This window comes from Theropithecus gelada, chromosome 7a (genome assembly GCF_003255815.1).
Source record: "Theropithecus gelada isolate Dixy chromosome 7a, Tgel_1.0, whole genome shotgun sequence".
NCBI classification, from domain to species: Eukaryota; Metazoa; Chordata; class Mammalia; order Primates; family Cercopithecidae; genus Theropithecus; species Theropithecus gelada.
In genome coordinates, this window is record NC_037674.1 from 38,003,187 (window position 1) to 38,017,653 (window position 14,467).

The 14,467-nt window shown below is 39.8% G+C and overlaps 1 protein-coding gene across 1 annotated transcript in view; it reads left to right on the top strand.

Annotated features, from left to right (window-relative positions):
* Positions 1–14,467, top strand: part of TLN2 (talin 2) — a 454,454-nt gene that overhangs the window by 284,357 nt on the left and 155,630 nt on the right. Inside the window, exons 9-11 of the mRNA XM_025390086.1 lie at positions 365–428; positions 1,781–1,885; positions 12,969–13,124. Of these exons, the coding sequence (XP_025245871.1) occupies positions 365–428; positions 1,781–1,885; positions 12,969–13,124 (325 nt within the window). The remainder of the gene's footprint in view (positions 1–364; positions 429–1,780; positions 1,886–12,968; positions 13,125–14,467) is intronic.

Sequence of the window (14,467 nt, forward strand, 5' to 3'; positions counted from 1 at the left end):
ATTTTTTTAAAATATGTAGACAATAGAAAATAATGTTTTCAAAATAAGTATCTCCTTCGTTTCTTACAAAAGGCAGCATACTATATACTCTTGTGCTCTTTTTTTTTTTTTTTTTTCCACTTTACAATAGATCCTGGAAATTCTTTCTTGTTTAAATATGTTAGTTTGACCTTTTCTATCATACTAGTTTTATGTCCGTGTCCTTATTCAAGTGCATCGTAGGATATAGCAGTCTGTTATTAATTACTCCGTAAAATATTGGGAGACTTAGTGAGTTAACTGTGAGTTTTATTAAATGTCTTTGCTTTGCTTCTCATCATAGAACATGATAAATGCCTTTCCTTTTTAAATGTCTCTCTCTTAGTCTGAAGGAATTCCTGCCCAAAGAATATATCAAGCAGAGAGGAGCTGAAAAGAGGATCTTTCAGGTATTGGAAATGTACAGAACTTTATTATTCTCCTCACTCCCCATCCTCATTTATTAGTATGAGGGGGCCTCTGCGCATAATAGTTTTATACCTCGTGCCTGTACTCTTATATAATAAATGATTACTGACTCAAGAGTAAAGAAGCTGACAGTTCTACTTTGGGCAGATTTATTATCTTAATCCATATTTTCTTGCTAAAGGTTACCTAGCCCTTCTGAGAAAAATGTGCATACATTTAATTTCAAAGGCATTATCTTGGTAACATTGAAACAAGGTGATAGACCGTTAACATGCACTGAGGAAGGATCTACAAGTAGCCTCTTTGTCCTGAGATTTGTTTTTAGAAACTGGAATTTGGAAATTAACGCCTTTTAAAAATCCAGGATTATTCTAAAAATCAGAGACTTGTCCAGTCTACACAACCAGTAAGAAAAGCCCTAACACAAACTTTGGCGTGCAACACTCTAAGGAATCCAAGATACCAAAGTCGTCTTTGATCCTGAAATGTAAATACAAATTAAAATACAAATTTCATGCATATAAAACATACTTTTCTCCAGTATTGTTTCTGAGTACTATCGTGTATAGACATGTATTTACCCTATTCTTTAGAAAATTATACTTTTTTTTTTGAAGCAGAGCCAAGACGGAGTGCAATGGGGTGATCTCAGCTCACTGCAACCTCTGTACCCCACCCCCCACCCCTACCCCTACCCCCTATCCCCTACCCCCTACCCCGCCCCCGTTCAAGTGATTTTCGTGCCTCAGCCTACCAAGTAGCTGGGATTACAGGCATGTGCCACACCACCCGGCTAATTTTTGTATTTTCAGTGGAGATGGGGTTTCACCATGTTGGCCAGGCTGGTCTCAAACTCCTAATCTCAAATGATCCACCCACCTTGATCCCAAAGTATTGGCATTATAGACATGAGCCACCACACCCAGCCAGTACCTTTTGGATGGATGTTAGAATGACACCTCTCCTGAGAAGAACATTTTTCTTGGTATCATTTAAAGTCTTGGCCCCCAACCATTTGGGACGTGGAGTCCTTTGAAAATGTGATTGCGGTTATGGACCCTGTTCCCACCACACTGCATGTGTGCGTGAATTGTCGTATTTAGTTGTGAAGTAATGTGGGCTACTTGGGCTCAAACTCTGGTTTGAAATCCCTACGTTAGAACTTCCTGTGTGCTCTGATCCTTGGTCAGCAGTTGCCTGTGTCATGGAGGGGTCTCAGACACAAACATCACTTAATGATCATTCCTAGCCACTGTGTCCACCACGTACAATAACTACCTGTCTCTGCTGGCAGAGATGCAATAACTGGTCCTGGCTGTTGTCACTTTTGCAGGAGCATAAGAACTGCGGAGAGATGAGTGAGATAGAAGCCAAGGTCAAGTACGTCAAACTTGCACGGTCCCTCCGCACATATGGTGTGTCCTTCTTCCTGGTGAAGGTGAGTTGGGCAGAATGGGGAGGGTGTTCACCTCGGCCACTTCTTTTTTCTTTGATTCAAGCATTTGCTGTTAAGTCTGGTTTGTCCTGCTCACCCTGCTAGCATTTGCGGGTGGAACATCTGGCTAGTGCTGACCTGCGTTTAGCTGCACCACAGCCATGAGGGGTATGACGTGCGGGCTGGTGAGTGAGCCCTGCTGTCCAGGAGCCCCTGGGCAGCTGGGCTTTGGCTCAGATCACTGTCAGCGCTATAAAGTCCCTGAAGGAGTGAGTTCACTTTTCCTTCTTATTCCTTGTCCTGACAATGTTTCATTTATGACCGTCAAGAGTCCTGTGGACTAAGTGAAGGCTCTTCACCACTGCAGACCAAATAGAATTCATGTAGTAAATATGATGCTTCATTTGTATACTTTAAGACAGGACTTGGGATTTTACGGCCTTCAGGTCTGTTTTCATGGGAATTTTCTGTTTTCCTACTAGAGGATAAGAGGCGTGTCTTTGAAATTGCACCTGTGAGCAAGCCCAGGTTGGCCCTTGATGGCTGTCATCTTCACTTGACCGACAACTCTTCTGGTTATCTTTGTTACCCCTTTGCTTTTCCTAACCTCAGGGAAATGATACTCTCTTTAGTTGTCTAACTATTAGGTTTCACATATTTCTACTTGTTTTGCTTTGGCCCCTTTGGCCTCTCGCCTGGGGCCCTGGAGAAAGCTCTGACTTCAGGGAGTCTTCTTGTGTTGCTTTCAGCAAATGGGAGCAAACCAGCCGTGTTGCGGCTGCATCCAGGGACTGAAGTTGGAAGGACAAAACTGACCAGACTAAGAAGGTGTCTCTCCCCACAGCCAAAGAGAACTACAAAAGAAGAAGTTATATTGTCCTCTAAGATGTTTTTCTTGACTCCACTCCTCATTGGAGCAAGCTGCCTCATTTGGAGAGAGGAGATAGCAAGAAGTTATGTGTCAGAAAGCCATATGCTGCATGCTGATTAGTTATTAATACATCAACCAAACTAGCTCTCAGTTTTACACCCAGAATCGCTGGGGCCTTTGCAATGAAGAAAATATGTGTCAGTCACCTTGTTTTTAAGAAAAATAATTGAGAGGTTGAATCTTTTACGTTTAGTGGCAGTTTTAAAGTATCAGTGAATATTTGAATGGCACTGATGCCATCTAGGTAACAATGACTCCACTTATCAATATTAATAATAACAGCAATAATGTTTAGTAAACAGCCATCCATCAAGCTTATCTCATTCAAACCTATCAACAACCCAAGGGCAAAACTACTATTAGTATCTTCTTTTTGTTTTTGGAGACGGAGTCTCACTCTGTCGCCCAGACCGGAGTGCAGTGGCGTGATCTTGGCTCACTGAAACCTCTGCCTCCTGGGTTCAAGCAATTCTCCTGCCTGGGACTACAGGTGCATGCTGCCACACCCAGCTAATTTTTTGTATTTTAGTAGAGACAGGGTTTCATCATATTGCCCAGGCTAGTCTTAAGCTCCTGAGCTCAGGCACTCCGCCCACCTTGGCCTCCCAAAGTGCTAGGATTACAGGTGTGAGCCACAGCACCCAGCCTTACTATCTTCTTTGTATAAGTGAGAACACAGAGGCCCAGCTAGATCCAGTGATTCAGTTGGGGCCATAAGGCTAGTAACTGAAGAAGCCAGGACTTGAGTTCAGGTCTCCCTGATTCACAGATGGTGTTCCCAGCCTCTAGCTGTACTGCCTTAGCTGGAGTGACCCCATTTGAGAGGCAGTCACCTGCTTCCACCGTTCTAGCTTCCCATCTGTGCCCTGAACACATGGGGAGATCTGCTCATTTTAGAAATTGTGCTTTTCATTCATTATTGTGAAGGGCATCCAGTAGTAAATGAGCTCCAATGCCTTACAGGGACAAAGATTAAACAAATTTTCATCATGTCCACTGCTAATGGCTTCAATTTCCATTTATTTTCTTGAGTTTCCCTGTAGTCCTCCCAGTATTAAATTCATCTCTTACATTCGTATCGTCTTCCATTAATACCATCAGGCTTCACACACAGTCAGTTTCAGCGATGTGCTTGCATGTAGGTTAGTAAATTTAGGATAATAAAGAACATAAAGAAATCTGTCATTAGGAAGAGAAGTTGAACACCAAATTGTAGAAAAAAATCAGTATGTTCTCCAGCGACAATTTAGAACCTAAGAAAAATCGGTGCATGGTCACTAGGATAATTTGAGAGAGAGCAAAGATCTTCTCGTTATAGCAGGGTCTTGCAGATTTGATCAAACCAAATCTCCGTTTACAAAATTACTTAAGGCACAACAAGAACATGAGAGACCTTTTTTCCCTTCCTTCCTTACTCTTTCCTTCCCTCTCCTCTCTCTCTGTCTTTCCTTTCTTTCTCTATATTTTTTAAAAAATTGCATCTCTTTGAAGAGAAGAAAGGATTAAGAAAATAGGCAGCACTTGCAACTATTTTTTTTTTTTGAGATGGTGTGTCACCCAGGCTAGAGTGCAGTGGCGCAATCTCGGCTCACCACAACCTCCGCCTCCTATATTCAAACAATTCTCCTGCCTTAGCCTCCCGAGTAGCTAGGGTTACAGGCATGCACCACCATGCCCAGCTCATTCTGTATTTTTAGTAGAGATAGGGTTTCTCCATGTTGGTCACGCTGGTCTCGAACTCCCGACATCAGGTTATTCTCCTGTAATCCCAAAGTGCTGGGATTACAGGCGTGAGCCACCATGCCTGCCCAAGCACTTGCAACTTGTATATACATATTAAATATTCAAATTTTTATTTTATTTTTGTTGCTTTCTACAATGTTAATAGCATATTGCTCACTTCAGTGTTTTGCTCAGTGGGCCCATTAGTATGACATTTTATTTTATAATTGTTTTTAATATAATTTATGTGACCATAGTTTGCCTTATTTTAAAAGTGGTATAGCTAAAAAATGCAGGAACTAGTCAATATTAAGAATTAATGAACCTGAATCAGATCAAGACTTTAAATAAGATGATATCATATAGATGTTTGATAAAACTCAACATCTTATTGAAAATTCTTTAAAATGCTGGAATATAAGTGTACTTGCTCACCATGATAGAGGTTCATTGGTATCAAACCTCTCATTAGTATCATACTTAATAGAGACGCTAGAGAGAAATCTATAAGAGGCTGGGCGTGGTGGCTCATGCCTGTAATCCCAGCACTTTGGGAGGCCAGGGGAGGCAGATCACTTGAGGTCAGGAGTTCAAGACCAGCCTGGCCAACATGGTGAAAACCCGTCTCTACTAAAAATACAAAAGTTAGCCAGATGTGGTGGTGCACACCTGTAATCTCAGGTACTTGGGTAGCTGAGGCAGGAGAATTGTTTGAACCTGGGAGGCAGAGGTTGCAGTTAGCCAAAATTGCACCACTGCACTCCCACCTGGGCAATAGAGCAAGACTCTGTTTGAAAGAAAAAAAAAAAAAAAAAGGAAAGAAAGCTGTAAGAGTTGAAATCAGAATAAATGTGCCCACCATCTCATTACCCTCTAACATTATTTTGGAAGTTCTGGGAAATACAGTAAGATACAAAAATGAGGGGAAAATCGTTGCTTTAGCAAATGAAGGAACAAAATTACTATGACTTGTAGCTATGATTATTTATCCTGTAACAAGATATACCAAGTCATTTTTTTTTATTTTACTTTTTACTTGGAAATTATTACAGATTCACAGGAAGCTGTAAAACTAACTCAGAATCAAAGAGTCAGATGATAACAAGTGTTGGTGAGGATATGGAAAAATTGGAACAGCCGTAACTTGCTGGTGGGAATGTAAAATGGTACTGTCACTTTGGAAAACAGTCTGTCAGGTCCTCAATTGATTAAACATAGAAATACCATATGACCCAGCAATCCCACTTCTATGAATATATACCAAAGAAAATTGAAAGTGCGTATCCACATAAAAACTTACACATAGGTGTTCACAGCAGTGTTAGCCAAAAGTAAGAAACAACACAAAGCATCAGCTCATGAATGGGTAGACAATTTATGTTGTATCCATACAGTGCAATATCATTCAGCCATAAAAAGGAATGAAGTACCGATATATGCTACAACATGGATCAGCTTTGTAAATGTTATGCTCAGTGAAAGAAGCCAGTCACAAAAGACCACATACTATATGATTCCCTCTATATGAAGTGCCCAGAAGAGGCAAATCTATAGAGACAGAAAGAAGGTTAGTGGTTGCTTAAGAGTGTGGTGAGGGAGATAGGGGAATGATGGCTAAAGGGTGCAGGGTTCTTTTTGATGTGTTAAAAATATTCTAAAACTGACTGTGGTTTTAAAAATAACAGTAATACAGAAAGGTCATATGTGCCCTTCATCAGCTTTCCTCCAATGCTAACAACGGTACAGTAACACAGCCAGGAGAATGACATTAGTACAATCCACAGACCTTATTCAGAGTTCTCCAGCGTTACATGCACTTGTGTGTGTTTAGTTCCATGCAATTTTGTCATATTTATAGATTTGTGTAACCTCCACCATAATCAACTTACTCCAGCACCATTTGTTGAAAGTGCTATTCTTCCTCCATTGAGTTGCTTTTGCATCTTTGTCAAAATTTAGTTCAGCACATCTTTATGGGTCTATTTCTGGGTTCTCTGTTTTGTTCTCCTTCAAATATGTATCCCTCTGCTAATCACACTGTCGTGATCAACTTTAGCTATAAGTAAGCCCTAACATCAGATAAATTCCCTTAGCTTTTTTCTTTTTTTTCAAAATCGTTTTAGCCATTTTAGGTTTTTTCCTTTTCATATATACTTTCCAACAAACTTATCTATGTCTACAAAAAGGCTTGCCATGATTTTGATAGTAATTGCATTAAATTTGTAGATCAATTTGGAGATAATTGACATCTTTACTGTGTTAAATCTTTTAACCCATAAAGATGATATAGAGAGCCTCCTTGATCGCTTTCAACATTTTGTAATTTTCAGCTTATGGATCCTGTACATGTTTTAACAATATGTACACAATCATTTTAATTTTCAGGTTTATTGTTAAATTGATTAAATTGGCCAAGGAAATTGATAAGGCATATGTCAACCATATGAAATAAGCCCTCAGAGTATGTACGTAAAAATTCGCAAAACCATTTAGAGTATATGATAAAAAGAGATCACATGCAGAATAGCACCAGAAAGAAAAAATTGTATACCTAAGGTATACTTTTTTTTTTTAAGTCACTTTTGGGGTATAAGTGGTTTTTTGTTACATGGGTGAATTATATAGCAGTGAATTATAAGATTTTAGGGCTCCCGTCACCCAAGTAGTGTACATTATACCTAATGTGTACTTTTTTATCTGTAGCCCCACTCCCACCCTTTCCCTTCTGAGTCTCTAAAGTTCATCTGTATGCGTTTGTGTACTCATAGCTTAACTCCCACTTATAGCTGACAGCATATGGTTTTTGGTTTTCCACTCCTGTGTTACCCACTTACAGTAATAGCGTCCACCTCCATCCAAGTTGTTGCAAAAGACATTATTTTGTTCTTTTTCATGGCTGAGTAGTATTCCATGGTATATATATGCCACATTTTCTCTATCCACTCATTAGTTGATGGTCACTTAGGTTGAGTCCATATCTTTGCAGTTGTGAATTGTGCTGCTATAAACATACGTGTGTAAGTGTGTTTTTCATATAATGTCTTCTTTTCCTTTGGGTAGATACCTGGTAGCGGTAGTGGATCAAATGGTAGATCTACTTTTAGCTTTTAAGGAATCTCCATACTGTTTTCCATAGAGGTTGTACTAATTGGGACAATAAATTTTTTAAAAGACATCAGTAACAGATTTCTCATGCCCCAAACTGAACATTGTATTAAATTGTGAAGGAATTATGCTAATGAAAGCATAATTTAGGAAGTAAATTAAAAGTTAGTAATTCCACTTTCCCATTCACTACTTTTATAGGCTTCTGTTAGAAACTCTAAATAAGTAAATGAAATTATAATTAATAATGATATTGAACACACTTACTCAAACCACACAGCCTTGAAATCAGTCATAGATATTTTGAAAGGACTGGTTTCATGTGCTTAGAGCTGCTTACATCATATTTTCTTCTATGTCTATGAACATTTTGTCCTAAAAATCAGTATTAAACTTTGTGTTGTTGTAATAGAGCATGCTTGCATGTTGGAGTTGGGAAGATTGGCCTAGAATCCAGGATGGTAATTTACGCCTGTGTAAGAAATAGTAGAAACTTATATGACCTTAGGGAAAGTACCTAAACTCTAAATTTCAGTTTCTTCATCTGAAAAATAGGAATAATTCCTTATAGAGCTCTAATTATGAGTAAGCGAGCTAATGTATGTAAACAGGTGTGGTGACTGGAAAATAAGGATATTGATTAGTTTAATTTTATTTATTAGTTTTTTAGAGACTAGATCTCACTCTTATCACCCAGTCTGGAATGTAGTGGCGTGATCATGGCTCACTGCAGCCTCTTGAGTAACTGAGACTACAGGCACGTGCCACCACACCCAGCTAATTTATTTTTATTTTTTCTTAGAGACTGATCTCCTTATGTTGCCTAGGCTGGTCTTGAGCTCCCGGCCTCAAGTGATCCTCCCACCTCAGTTTCCCAAAGTGTTGGGATTGCAGGCATGAGCCACTGTACCTGGCCTGATAAATTTTAGATTATCCCAGACACTGAACTCTTCCCATATTTCCCAAATCCCTGGCCCTAGGGGCCAGCTAGTAAACATTTCAGGCTTTGCCAATCATGCTACTCAACTTTGCCCCTGTAGTATGAGAGCAGCCATAGGCAAAATGTAAGTGAATGGCATGGTTATGTTTGTACAAAGCTTTATTTTTGGATTCTGTAATTTGAATTTTATGTAATTTTTGTCGCACAAAATATTCCTCTTGATTTTTTTAAAATTTAAAAATAGAAAATTCATTCTTAGCTCTTGGGCCATAAAACATAAGCTGGATTTAGCAATGGGCATAGTTTACCCACCTCCATACAGAGCATGTCTGCGAACCATATAATGAATTCACACGGAATAGCATTAGGCAGCAGTATTTTCAGTGGCTAGGAAATATGCTTTGGAAAAGAAGGACTTCAGTTTGGATCCTGGCTTTGCCACTTAGTAATTTGACCTTGGATAAGTTACCTTACCTTCCATCTCTTGCTTCAGTTTGTTCACCCATAAAATTATGACTTTTTATGAGGTTTAAATAAGTTAATACAGAAAAGGGGACTGCCTCATATAAATCTCCATAAATGGGAGCTGTAAATGTCTACATTCTTCCTTGTTTCGTTGACTTCTTTTGCATTTCATCATGATCTGCTACACCAAAACCCCACAAGCAACAGTAAGGCATTTCCCATGACTGGCATAAAATCTTGTTTTATTCCAGAAAATCACTGTGTAACTCTTCTCACTTCTAAATTTGCCTTTGAAAATTTTTTGCAGACATAGCCAGAGCCTTGAGGTTTTAGATTACCTGGGGAACAGACCCTCTTCTCTCCTAAACTGTAAAAACACCAGACAGGGCGTTCAGAGCATCTCAGAATCCCAAGTTTAGTCAAAATGGATTGGCAGTCACTTGTAGGGAGAGAAATGGCTAGTAAACAGGGTCTGCAGGTTTGCTCTTGAGCAGCCGTTTTTTCCCATCCCCCTAAAATAAAGAAATATACTGAAGACAGAACAAAACACGCAAACCAGCCCTTTGGCCAAGCCAATCTAGAACTCTAGTGAGCTCAGCTGGATCATGGGGAGGACCCTACGGGCTTGGGCCATATTGAAATGAAGGACCGGGAGCCAGAAGCTCAGTCCAGTTGCATTCCTCCATCTAGTTCTGGATCTCAGATGTGAAGCAGAGGTGATGTCAGAATCAGGCAATCTCTGCACCTGTGAGAAGAGTCTGCAGACAGCAGGCTTGATCACAGCTGGCTGCCAGGGCTACACCCGGAGTAGCAGCTGAAATACGTTTGAAAGAGGAGGGCTTGGGTTCATTAACGAATCCTGCTTCTCCTCGGTAAAATGCCTGCTTTCACCTGCCTCTGAGTTATACACGCTGCAGACGTTTTCAAAACAAAAACAATCTAATCAGGACCACCTTGAGAGAGAAGCTTCTAGATGGCTGGCAGAAATCACAGCTACAACTCTGTGTGTGTGTTGGTATATGAGATAGATGGGTCTTCACTGGTGCCTGCTTTAGCCTGCTTTGTGTACTGGAGATAAAAGGAAGCTGGTCTGTGTAGTTGAAGGTTGGAAAGGAGTGGTGTGGGGGTTATTGATATTTGAGGCATAGGAAGGAAAGAGGAAGCTTTATTACCCTGTGGCCCTCCCCTCACATCCCTGTCACTGAGGCTCTAAGGCAGGTCTCTGCACCGGGGAAGACCTTGCATCATGATCACAGATCTCAGCCATTTGCGACTTTACCTTTTTCCAGCTGCTCTGCATTTTGTGTGTAGGCGCTGAAGTAATTTTATCCCTTGATGGTGGTCTCTGTTGACAGTTCCAGTATTTTTTGAGTTCCCTCAGCCCCTTTTCCTCAGTTGTGACCTGCTGCTAGAAGGTCCACTGTAACTTGTTTGTTCACTGTGGCTTCCTCTCCCAATCTGGAATGATCTTGACAAGAATTAGGGCAATCCGTCACGATTCTGTGTTCCCGCACCCCAGAATCCCTCACTGGGGAGCAGTGCAGATGGGAAAGAATGAAGGCAGCAGCTGCAAACCATATTTTATCTCCAGTCCTCTTCCTGGGTCCCAGAAGCTGGGTTTGTGCCAACCCCATGCTACTAAATTAGCTGCCTAGAGCCTCTCAACCTAAAACTCTGTGTGGCTCCCGAAGCCAAAGTAGATTAACTGACATTGTCTGCCCTGCACTGATCTCACCCTTGTGGAACTGTCCTCTCTTTGAAAAAAATCTGACCCTTCTCAGTGTTTAAGACTTAAGGTTCAGGGAGGAATATTCCCCTCCTCCGACACCCAGGTAGATTCCTCACACAATGGTGTCCTCCCTGAGGAAGCTGGGGGTGTGCGGTGACTGTCACCATCTGAGGGTTACCAAATGCCCATGGTGAGGGCGGTTGGGGTTGGGGGGGATTTGGCCTTTTCTCTTTTTGCTTCCACCGGAAGACAGTCAACTATAGTAGACAGTCAGCTTTTGGATATTTTTGAGCTACTCAAATCTGTGTTCAAATTATGGCTTTACCACTCACCACTGTTGGCCTTGGTCTCTTCACTTAGAAAGTGAAAAATGATGACACCAGTGTTTTGGAGATGCTCTGAAGATGAACAGATGATGCTTACTAAGTATCTAGTATGCTCCAACTGTGTTTTAAATGCCATTACCCTGTGTTGGGTGTGTGTAGACACATCCACAAATGGATCCTTTGTGTGAATGTATATGTCTATGCCCGTGAGAATAGCAGTTGAGATGTTGCTAGATTTCAGCAAATATAACTTGAAAAGGTTTTCCTGACAACCCTAAAAATATACATGCATTAAATGAAATATTGGAAATAAGGAAAAGCATGAAAAAAATAATACAAAACACATGAGACGTTCAGTGCCATTTTTTTTTTCATGTAATGGACATATGCCTATTTTTAAATTTTTATTTCCCCTAAGATTAGGCCCTATATTCTGTTTTTAAATAATATATTATGAATAATTTACTTCCATAAAACCAATTGTTTTTCTACAGTATGATTTTTAATCATGTAGGGTAATCTGTTATCTGGATATATCATAATTTATGTATTAAGTCCCATGTTATTGAAAATTTGGATTGTTTCATCTACAGCCATACCACCCTGAATGGGCCCAATGTTGTCTGAAAATTTGGGTGGTTTCTAGCTTTTCACTATGATGTACTGTGGTTGAGCTTCATGTGGCATAATCTTTACACACATTTATAACTTTATTTTTTTAGACTAAGTTCCTAAAAGCTAGCTGTGTCAAAAGTAGGGACTTTTTAAGGGTTTGGATAGATATTGACACATTTTCTCTCATAAAGGCTTTGCTGCCTTAAGCTTTCATCACTACTGACCCCCTTCACATGTTCCTCAAATCTGAGTATTAATTTTAATAAAAAACCTCAGCCATTTTAAGTGAAAACTTATTTGCTTGTGTTATTTTAAAAACATTTTCTGTTCATATTCTTCAGCAGTTATTTTGTTGATATATGAACACATCACATAGACAGTATATGAAGTCTATTGCCATTACATTCATTGTAAATATTTATTGCCCAGTCTTTTTCATTTTTTATGAGGTTTTTTTAGCTTCTGCTCCCCTCCCCCGATCTATCAAAAGTATGTATATTTTGAGTTAAGCTTATTAATCATTTCCTTTATGGCTTGTTATGTTGGTGTTTTTCTTAGGAAATCATTTCTCACCCAAGGATCACAAAAATACTCACTTGGATGTTCTTCCTAAATTATTAATCTCTCTTTAATTTGTTTCGGTATGAGTGTGAGCTAAGGGTCCATTATTTTAATAGACATTACTATGTCTTAAAACATTATTAAAACTAGTTGTACAATAAGTTTTAAGAATCAGTAGATATACAAAATTCCAAAACAAAGAATCCAAACAGAAATATATTTCAGAGATTTAAAAAAGGACAGGAAGCTGTGTCTCCTCATAATGAGAAGATTCTACTTCGGCAGAGTTTTAGTTAAGCTAATTTTAAATCTCAGATTAATCCTCTTTTGTTACTCACTGAGTTGGCCACTGGAAGTGATAGTACCTGGAATTCACCTTTGCTTCTTTTTCTCTGGATGCCTTTTCAGTTCTATCCTATCTTTCTGACATAGTCTGTTTTTGGAGCAAGCTGCCCTCCTGAACAGGAGGCATGCTTTTGTGGCTTTTTCCATACTTCTCATGTCTTTGTTTGAGTTCCCATACCTTTAGTTTAATGAGTTATTCACCTAGCCTCAAAACCTTGGTTTTCCTATAGCCCTGCCTGTTTTGAAACACAGTGTATGCAGGTAAAACGTTGAAAAATCACTGATTCCTTGGCAAAGTCAGATGTATTCAGAGGAAGAGCACTGACTCTTGGTATCTCCTGTTTCAGGAAAAGATGAAAGGCAAGAACAAGCTTGTGCCTCGCCTGCTGGGGATCACGAAAGACTCAGTGATGCGCGTGGATGAAAAGACCAAGGAGGTGCTGCAGGAGTGGCCCCTCACCACCGTCAAGCGCTGGGCAGCCTCACCCAAGAGCTTCACACTGGTAGGGACTGGCAGAGGGCAAGGAGAGCACTAGCGTGGCCTCGGGTGATATTGTGGGAACAGGAGAAAGACCAGATTCTTGCCCATTGGGTTTCTCTGGCCTTGGAGAGCCAGCATGGAGTGAGGAAGAAGGTGCAAGCCCATGGGCAGGGAAGGGGATGGGTCCAGAAGTAAAAGAGAGGTCAGCAAGCCTGGGTTTCTTCAAGCACCGCTCCTTCTCTGCCCTCTGCATAAGTCAGCCTCTAGTTCATTATCTAGAAAAAGCCACTCACCCAGATGATTCTCAGTTCTGTGTTCCTGATGACATCCCTAGCATATACTGAAAGGAAACTTTTAGTGCTCTGACACACAAAGGCCCCCTCTCTGTTTTATATTTTCCTAAGCGTTGTGATTATCTTGCTGAGGATGTTTTCTCAGCCTGCCAAGAAAGACAGCATAGTACACAGTGGAAATAACGTGGACTTTAGGATAGTATTATTATAGAAATCCAGTTTGTCATTTCCCAGCTCTGTGACCTTGTTCAAGTTACCTTTCCTCTCTGAGCCTTAATTTCTTCAGCTATAAAATGGTGATAGTCATGCCTACAGAGCTGCTAGGATTGAATAAGATGAAGATGATAAGATGCTTAGTGTAAAATTTATGGAAAGTAGTGAGAATATGTTTGTTTCAGGTCTTCAGACCTCTGAATTCTTCCTCTTGATTTCAATATTTGTTGTTAGCAGCGTAATAACTCTATGCTTTAACTATAGCCACATTTACTTGTGAAACACAATAGGACAGGTAGTTGGTAGGGCAAGTTGTGCAATAAGAAAAATCAAAAAGTGCTAGAATTTGTCAATTTCTTAAGACTCCTGAAGTCTCTAGTGAATGCTTGAAATATCACCTCTTATCTATGCAAGATATCATAATAGGACATCAAAAAAAAAAAATCTATGTAAAGAAGGGACCATAGAAGAAGTCATTAGTTATCTAATTTGACTATAGATTGTTAGGTTCCTGCCAATTAGAAGGAATCATCAGAAAACATACCTTCTATCCTCCTGTAGCTGTAACAGCTGTGCCTGTATGGCCCTCAAAAGATGAATGTTCCTACTTAGCTGTGTCCTAACCTTGCATTGCAGGAAGTCATGGATAATTTCTAAATTAGAAAAATCAAGAAATCAATATAAATATATTATTTAGCAATACTAGAAGAAACCGCCGAAACAGTTGAAAGTGGTTACCTTTGGAGGAGTATGTGGTAGAAAGTGAATATGAGAATGTGTAGGACAGGGAACAACTGTGTTTTGTTTTACATGTTTTAATACTATTGGTCTTTTTAAACTAGATCCTAGTATTTATTGC